A 9,059-nucleotide genomic window follows, 5' to 3' on the forward strand; every position below is an offset into this window, starting at 1 on the left:
TATATTATCTGACAGGATTTCATTTGTATGCCTCTCACTTAAATAGTTACAAATCCTTTGGCGCACTTCTGTATTTTGGTAAAAAAAACTATTGCGTTTTAAATCAAATCATATATTGTTGGAGAACTTCGGCAACCCAAAAGTATTCCCCTCCACTGAAGTTAAAACAGGTCAAATCACCTGAACTGGTTTTCTACATGGTCTTCACACCATGAAAGCTTTTTCTCCTAAAACCAATGTTAAGTCTTGTCCTTAATGTGCACACTTTTAAAAGCATGTTACTTGTGCCAATACAACAAACATATTGTGCTCTGTAGTATTGGTTTACTCATCCACTAAGAAAACAATTGAACACCTGCAAATAATACTGTACACAGCTTTCTGTGAAGTCTAAATAGCCCATACTGATATTTTTAGATGCAGCATCTTGTGCAAAAATGTTTTATGTACTAGGCCTCGAACCTGTCTGCCTGCTGACAAACTGGGGAATAAAAAATGCCTCGTATAACACTAGAGGCGATGCTATTTCCCAGGGTAGTTTAAAGACACTTTTATCGGGTCTCTTTGAGACTGTTTTCTTCCAATTGTCCAATATCAGAATTTGGTTCAATATGAATTACTTGTAATATATTCTTCATTGATTTGATTTTTATGTTAATGTTGTGTGCAAGCAAATTCATGCACTAAGTGTAAACATCAGCATATAACCTAAGATCCCCCACACACGCCAGTGTCTGCTCTCCGTCACATTGGCAAGGCACAAAAAAAAAAACCTGAGCCGAGACTGTTGTGTGGTGCCGCTTATGTAGCATATGTCGAAACAAAAAACTGTGCAAATAAATGTTAGTCCCGTTGAGCCATTACGTAGATCTCAATCAGTCAATCTTGTTTAAAGGTGGACTTTCATTCTACCTTTCGCTTTATTTTATAGTGCAGCAAGTTGAAGATATGTTAAAAGATCAGTAAACTGACTGATCATGGTATTGATAACAATATAATGACATTTCACTGTACATTTGTTTTACTTTTGTTGGTAGATGTTTAAATGTATCTAGCTAGCCCCAAAATGAAGGTTAAGGACTAAAAAAGATGTCAGTGTGTTAGATCATGGAAAGGTATCCCTTTGGCTGATACGGTTTCATAGAGTGGAGTTCACTGATAGATTAAATAGCCTAATAAATGTTAGGGTTTTTACTGTTTTGTCATTTTTCATTTATTTCCTTGTTAAATGTTTTGTTCTGGATTGTTAACTAAAATTGTATCTGTAAAAATCATGTACATGTATTGTATAATAAAACCTAGAGGTGATAATTCCTGCACAATAATTATAGATCTTAGTTATTATTTATAGGCTGTTTATTCTTATGCATTACTCCAATTTTCATATTTTAATGTCAGTATGTGATGTATAAACTGTCTTGCGAAAAAAAGAAGAAGAAGATGATGATTATAGCTGAGTGTTACATTTTTAATCAACGTTTTAAATGTTTCATTTCAGCACCTGTTTTGTCTTGATTGAGCCAACTTTCCTCTGCTTCATGCATGATTCAGGCACGAATAATGTAGCTCTTTAAAGCTTTGGATACAGTGGTTTCATGTTACCCATAATGCTGTACTCCTCTCCAGACAGTGTATTGATCACTGAGCACAGAAGAGCACTATAATAGCACAGAAATTAAGAAGAAAAATAGATTTTGGCTCAGGGATTCACTCATGCTGACCTGCTCTGGTCTCTAAAAATCAATGGGATCATCCTGCATCTATCTGCCAGTGAGAGAAAGAGTAGTCACCTGGACGCTCTAACAGGCTGGGTTACCTCAATAATCCAGACTCAACTGCCGACTGGGCGAAAGACATCAAGAGGACAAGCCATTGAGCATCGCCTGCCTAATGTTTTCAATAGGCCTACTCACTGTGGCTCAATTGCTTCAATTTGACCCAGATGGTGCCGCCGCAAAAGTTACACCAAGCACCAAGTGAGACACAGAGTCGGGCGTCATATCCCTGAGATATGACGTGGATGTGGAAGACCTGTGGTCTATGTGGAGTGCACCCTGAGACCCTCTGGAGGGGTGGGACCCTTTGCCTCAGAGCCCTTGCGATTCGCATCTCAAATCCAATAAGCAAGCCACTGAGCTGACAGAGGAGCGCCCTGGGCTCATGTGCTATGGCAGACTGACTGGCTGAGGCGAACTTGGACAAAGTGGGGAACACACCCCATTACTGAGGCGATCAGGCGAGCCCCAAAAGGTTACATTGCTCCAGACTAGAGCTGTAATCCGGAGCCTGTGTTGTTTGTTGCGGTTCTTACTTACACTAACTCATATGGGCAATACTAAATTGAGGTTGTCTAATATTTGAATTTAGCAATTGAAACAATAACCTAAAATAAACTAACCAACCAAATGATGGGTAGTTTTTAGAATTCTATTTCCCAAAAGTTGAACTATTGTTGCTTGCTCATGTTTCTGAACTGGCTGCACTGGCTGTTGTCGTGACCTGACGCTACCATTCTAAAGACCAGTTTTGTCAACTTGTTTGACCTTTGTTTTCTCCTCTGCATCACAAACATTTAGAGAGATAACACCTGAGTTGTATGTGTAATGAATTCTGATTCTTGAACCTTCTTTGGCATTCATTTGTTGTTGGGTTAAAAAGGCAGCAGAGGTTCATAACATCTATACATTTTGTGATAAAGTGATTTTTACAAACTACAACCAGATTTAATCAAATAGATTTATTTCAGCACATAATAGGAATGACACTCTCTCTCAAGCAAATTAATCTGATATCTGATCGGCACACAAGTGATTTTACGTTAGAATGCAAAAGCAGAAACTATGCAATATTATGCCATTTCTTATTTGCCAAATAAAAAGAATAATAAATCACAGAAAGCATCGGTAAGGCAAATACATTTTAAGACACAAAAGTCAAATCATGGGACCATCCTCCATGGCTGTACAACTGAAACTCTACTCACCCCTTTCCCATATTTGTATTGTTTGATCAAGCACTCAATCTACTTTACACATTATAAAAAGCCTTAAAAAAAAAACAGTTGAGGAATTGTCATGAAAAATCGGTATGATTCCGTTTGTAAGAGCCATTTTGTTATTGTTTTGTTTTGTAAAACCTCCCACCACTTGGGGGCGTAGTGCCGCTGTCAATTAAGCCACAGGTTAATGTAATCAGGGGGGGGGGTCACCCGATGCAGGTGTTGCTGAATAGACGGGAACAAACAGTTTTTTAACCGTGCGATATTGCAAGATAAACGTTATGATTTATTTAGACTATGGTTTAGGAAATGGACTATGACAGAGAAAGTGTCTGGAAGTCAAACCAAGCAATCAGCAACCGTGGTGACCTTTTCTTTGATAAACAACGGGGTCACGACACCGTTAGTGGTGAGTATACATATGATAACGTTCTGGGTTGAAGAAATTAGTTGACCGGATCAGAGCTGACACAATATTTGGTGTTTTGGACTGTTGGTGGCATTTCCTCTTCTGTTAACTTGTGACGGCTTTTTACATTTTACAGAATACTCCACATAATTAACATGATGAATACAATAAAAAAAGAAATTGCAACAATTTCTAGCTGCTGCTGCACTTTGCAACATACATATATAAACAGCATCATATTTTGTTATTTGGCAGCTAGTTTTTAACTGACTTTTGTTTTTGGTCAAAGTATTTCTCCCTGAAAATCTGTTTAATCTCACAATTCTCGATACATGACCCTGAGTTACTTTCATTTCCCATACAGCACTACGAAGCTAACTTCCAATCAAAGAATTTGAAGTTAAGGAGTGTGACAAAGACATCACCTGACTGTTTTGGTTTGCGGGAAATTCGATTTATTTTTAAACATAAAAGCTACTGAGACCAATCTGTCCTTTTATGGCTCAGTCTCTTGTTCCTCTGCTGTGACTTCCTTTTTTTCCTCCACTATGTCATATTCTCAGTCCTTCCCTACTGCTGCGTATCTTCACTGACCACCTGCGGCCCCCACCATTCCCAGAGTGTGGTATACCCCCTCTTCCGTTTCCTCTCTCTTCAGTGCCTCGTATTCACCCTCTTTCTTCTGTGTGCCTGGTGCTTCTGGGTGAAGGGTGTCGTATTCCCCCTCCCTTTGGGCGCCCTTGTGCAGCACCTCATATTTGTCATCACCTGTGTCTCGTGTCGCCAGCGCCACATCCTCATAAAGTGGCACTAAAAAAGAAAAAATACGTGCTATTTGATGCCATCAATGTGTTTACAAAAAAATGGAGAACAAGTAATAGTTACTCACCAGTGGTATTTCTCTTTTTATAGTATACACAAGCAGCCACAGCTGCTAATCCTAGAATCACCAGCACGATGACAACGCCAATTAGAATGGATTTGATCGGAGATTGATCTGAAACGGAGACAAAAGATACAGAACTTGAAATCCCTGACTGTGACCTTGTGATGGTAAATATCAGTTGAATTAGCAGCATTTTTTAGGCATTAAATATTGATATATGAATCTCATTGTTAAGAACTCCAGCAATTTAGTATTGTACTGCCATAAAGTTGGGGGGGGGGCTCACAAGACTGACTATGAAAATGTTTAAAATTGATGCCGCGGCGATTCCATGACTTTTACTCCCTTGCACGGGTTAAGATCCAAAAACAGTTTGTCCTGCAATTCCCATAATGCAACTCTATAGCATAATTTGCTAGAACCTCCCTGCTTGGTAAATATCTTCATCTTTCAAACTCCACATCCCCCTTTTTGTAAGAAATTGTGACTGCGTGTCCAGTTTTCTGTTAAGATTTTAAAGTCTCTGAGCCGAAGGTGGGATAACTCTGATGACACAATCAGGTTTTCTTTTTTTTGACTTTGTAAGCTCCCTCCATGGTCACAAAGTACATTACACAACTGTTCTCACAGGCTGGACAGTGCCCATGACGAGTTAAGTGCTCTTAATTTGTATTAATATGTCAAGGGAAACTGTGTCAAATTCCATTAGCAGGAACAAAAGCAGGAACTCACGAAAGTGGGCATTGCTGAGAGTAGACCTCCCGATGGCCCACACGGCTCTACATGCATAGGTACCACTCGCTTTTGGCATCATGAATTCGTGGATGGAATCCATAAGGGCCCATGGCTGACCATTCTTTTTGTAGTACCAATGATAGGTGCTATTCCTGGGACAAAGTGGACAAGAACACGACATGCCAACGTTTGCAGAGAGAACTGCCTTCATAGCAGGTGCTGAAAAAGAACAAATGAGGAGACAAAGATGCACGTGTAAAGCATACAGTATTACACAAAAGGGGGAAACTTCATTCAGTACACCAGCAGTCAAAGGGTGTTGGTTGATTATGTGTACCTTGGACAAACACATCTTGGGTATCAGAGACCACTTGGTATGGGGGCCCGGCAGTGCGCCCCATGTATGTGAACGTGGCGTCACACTTGTAACTTCCCTTTGCAGATTCTGTCACCTGAGGGATTTTGTAGATAGAACTCGAACCTTCCAGAATGATTGTGTTGTCTTTGTAGAAAATAGTGCGGCTAATTTTATTGGTGCCCCAGACCTGGCACTTCAGAGTCAGACTCTCCCCAACCACAGCAGGCAGAGGATACATTTCCAACGATGTGGCCTTCTCTGAAAGGAGATGATTGTATTAGAGTTTACCCCCATCATTTAAATGACCAGTACTATGTTGATAATGCTGTTAATGTTACATTGTGAAAGGGGTTGCTCGTAGTGAAGAACCTACAGAAAGTCCCCTTGGCTTAGTATGACAGAGCATTAAAATAACAGTAGGCCTACCTGAGGTCCTGATCGTGATTTGGTTACTTCTGAGTTGCTTCGTATCGGTACACCAGAAAACGGTCTCTTGGACATTCAGACGAGAGGGCTGAAAGACCACACTCGCATTGTTATTCCTCAACCTCAACACAATCTTCTTTGTCGGCCCTCCTCTATACACCCAGCACTTCCATCCGTGCAGACCATCCTCATTGTCAAGCTGCAAGACAACAGAACCTCCTTTCTGCATCACTGGCTGGCCTGTCTTGATGGTGAGGGAGGCACTGGGAATGTAATCTGAATGGTAAATGGATAAATTATACAATTATTTGTGTACCTCCGTTTACATCTTTGGGAGTTTGAGATGTAATACTTATGTTCATGTGGTACATTTACCCAGGACGTCGATGGGAAAACCGGCACTCTTTTGTCCGTTGCGCATGCATTGATAAGAGCCCGAGTGCATGGGTGTAGCAACTCCTATCTTCCAGGTTTCGTTTGTCAGCTGTTGTTTCGTGTCGTTCAAGTACCATGTCACTGTGCTCCCACTTGAGCTGCTGTCACATCTCAGAAAAAGCAAGTCCCCTGAGAAGATCTGCTTGAGTTCGGGTAAGATAGAAACTAAGGAGACAAAGAAAAGAAGACATATAGATTGTGGAGGCATAGTTTATGTCATTACAGTAAACCACAAAGGGCTAATGTACATGGTCATTGCTGCCACCTATTGAGATTTTACACCCCTGAGAGGTAATACAGGGAAGACGGAGAGCTGACAGCTTTTGCACATCTGTGAACACTGGTTACCTTTTGTCTGACATCTTGCCAGGAGCACGAACTCTGTAACAAAATGTAAAAATGTTATTCTTTAATATAGTCTTTCTGTAATAATATACAGTTAACATTAGTCTCTTCCATCTAGAGCAGGGCACCGAGTCAAAATGTTGATTAGCAAAATCCTCTTTTTTTTACGACATAGTCAAATATATTACTTTTGACCTTTTTGAAGGTTTCGATTTGATTACCAATTAAATTCCTTGCTAAAGGGCAGCTCTGTGATTTTTATGGAGGCAAAACTTTATCTTATTTGTTAAATGTTAAATGCAATTCGTAACAGAAAATTCAGCTAAATGTGAAAACATTTTAGTATGATTTTAGCTTTGTTGGAAATTTGTATAATTGATTAATTGCCTCGATCACCAGCTGCAGGGACATCAAAAGGCCTCAACCGTAGTTTTTATATCCCACAAAATTTCAGCTGTAATAATACTCACGAAAACGAATACCAAATAATCTGAAATATATTTCATATAAATAAACTAAAAATTTTAAACCCAGCAATCTCGGTTCATGTTTCACTGGATCCCTCTTACCTGCCAGGAGCAGCAGATGTTGTATTCCCCTCATGGCACTGCCAGAGTAACGCAGTGAAGAGAAACAACACAATGACCATGGTGTTAAAAAGTGACCACTTAAGTATCTGTTTTGAGTCATGTTGAGGAAGTTGCTGTCAGGGTTGAGCCAAACCACACAAGAGTTGCAAAAGGAAGAAGTAAATATCTAAGTATACTTCTCCTCTGCAACCATATTTCTCCGCAATAGTTTTCCCTAGTAGCATACCAAACCTTATCTTAATAGAACTTAACTAGTAAATTGTGACAGAGGAAGCAAGAGAGCAACTTGGAAACGTTACCCTAGAAAATACTGTATGCAACATTAAGGAACCAAAGCTCATTGTTAAGAAAGACGGAGACAGAGTGAATACAAAGAAAGAAGAAGGAAAAACTGGAAGTTGATGCTTGCGAAAGCTTCAAGATTAGTGACTTTCGGCCTTCTATGAACCTTCAGAGGGCAGTTAATATTTTCTTTAAACAATAATTAATGGCAATATGTACAAATGCCCTGCGATGAACTGGCGACCTGTCCAGGGTGAACCCTGCCTTCGCCCAATGTCAGCTGGGATCGGCTCCAGCGACTCTGAACAGGATAAGCGGTTTGGATAATGAATGAATGAATGAATGTACAAATGCTTTACCTGGCCAGCCTCAGCTCCTCTAAATTAGGAGGTCTGACAAACTATATTACAAGGGTTAACAGAAAAACAGGGAAAAAGAAGATTACTTAACATGACAGAAACATGTTAGGCACTAAAGATAGGTATTGGTTAAATCAAACAGCTATAGTTGGAGAACCCCAGTTAAACTAAGACGGCAAACAAGAGACTCAAATGAACTAAAAGCAAGCCTGCTTTTGTATAAGGAACAATAGTTCAACAAGGCACAGACGGAAAAAGACAGAAGCAAGAGAAGCATTTACGTGCCGCATCCCAATTTAGGGCCTGAAACCTGTGAAAAAGAATACAAAACTTTTCTGGTGGTAATTTATTTCACGAAGAAGGAGTTTCAGTTGCTGAAAGCATGCAGTGTAGTAACAAGGATGCAGGTCTTCATACAGACTCTGATGGTCATATTTGATTGGACGGTAAATGAACCCAAAACAACTTTGGCGTTGAATTATCGCAAGGCTCCGTGAAGTTAATGAAAACAATAAATAATACACTTCTATGTTGTGCAGGGACTCAACAGTCAGCAGGGTCAGTTATATTGCAGTAATTTAAGTAACCCAAACTGACCTTCTGCTTTTCAGTTGGTCTCTAAGTAAGACTTCTGAGAAATGAAGGCGAAACTGCCACAGCTGTTTATCAGATTGAATGATTAAGCCTTCTACACAGATTGAAAGCGGAAACCAGATGATTATCGTTGGCGTGGTAGCTGGCATCACTGTGTGAATCTAACTGACAGTGAGGCTCTGAGGCCAAAAGAGGAAAACAAAATGTTTGCTTTTAAAAATACATTATAATCATACAGTCAACATGTGACAGTCACTATTAGTGGACGCACAGATGAGATAGGTTGTTGTGAACCTGTCTGTACTGCAGGCGCCCAGTTCAGGTTTAAAATATCATCAAAGAATCAACACTCAAAAAGCTTAATATGACACCGTTAAAGAGCACTTTGTAGTTAACTGTATGGGCAGGTCATTTCAGAACACTGGGTTTTAGGTGTTAAATGAGATTTCTAAAATTAGACAGCTGAATTATGGTCAGCAACTTCTTCTTTCACACGTTCTAGAAAAGCAGAACGCATTTTTATACATTATACATCGCATTATATCTCATGTTCTTCTCCCCTGCACATAAATAATGTTTGCCACATGTCGAACCAAAATGTGGTGTCACAGCTTCTTTGGATTCTGATAAACAAGACGATCA

At 39.8% G+C, this 9,059-nt stretch overlaps 1 protein-coding gene across 1 annotated transcript; it reads right to left on the minus strand.

Annotated features, from left to right (window-relative positions):
* Positions 1 to 2,722: 2,722 nt before the first annotated feature.
* LOC142951734 (B-cell receptor CD22-like) lies at positions 2,723 to 7,367 on the minus strand. Its single transcript, XM_076093492.1, has 8 exons — positions 7,162 to 7,367; positions 6,596 to 6,628; positions 6,188 to 6,412; positions 5,813 to 6,088; positions 5,366 to 5,644; positions 5,026 to 5,247; positions 4,297 to 4,404; positions 2,723 to 4,217 (listed from the first exon to the last, which is right to left on the minus strand). The coding sequence occupies exons 1-8, from the start codon at positions 7,280 to 7,282 to the stop codon at positions 3,994 to 3,996; spliced, it is 1,488 nt and encodes a 495-aa protein (XP_075949607.1). The 5' UTR covers positions 7,283 to 7,367; the 3' UTR covers positions 2,723 to 3,993.
* Positions 7,368 to 9,059: the final 1,692 nt, after the last annotated feature.

This window comes from Anarhichas minor, unplaced genomic scaffold, assembly GCF_050575085.1.
Source record: "Anarhichas minor isolate MPS153535 unplaced genomic scaffold, ASM5057508v1 ptg000017l, whole genome shotgun sequence".
Classification (NCBI taxonomy): domain Eukaryota; kingdom Metazoa; phylum Chordata; class Actinopteri; order Perciformes; family Anarhichadidae; genus Anarhichas; species Anarhichas minor.

Bases quoted from the DNA above. Each gene is read 5' to 3' on its own strand.
- LOC142951734 (XM_076093492.1), bottom strand. From the start codon at position 7,282: ATGACTCAAAACAGATACTTAAGTGGTCACTTTTTAACACCATGGTCA. The intron at 6,413-6,595 runs GTAACCAGTGTT...TTGTCTCCTTAG, and splicing joins GGCAAGATGTCAGACAAAAG to TTTCTATCTTACCCGAACTC. The intron at 4,405-5,025 runs GTGAGTTCCTGC...TCTCCGTTTCAG, and splicing joins TCTCAGCAATGCCCACTTTC to ATCAATCTCCGATCAAATCC.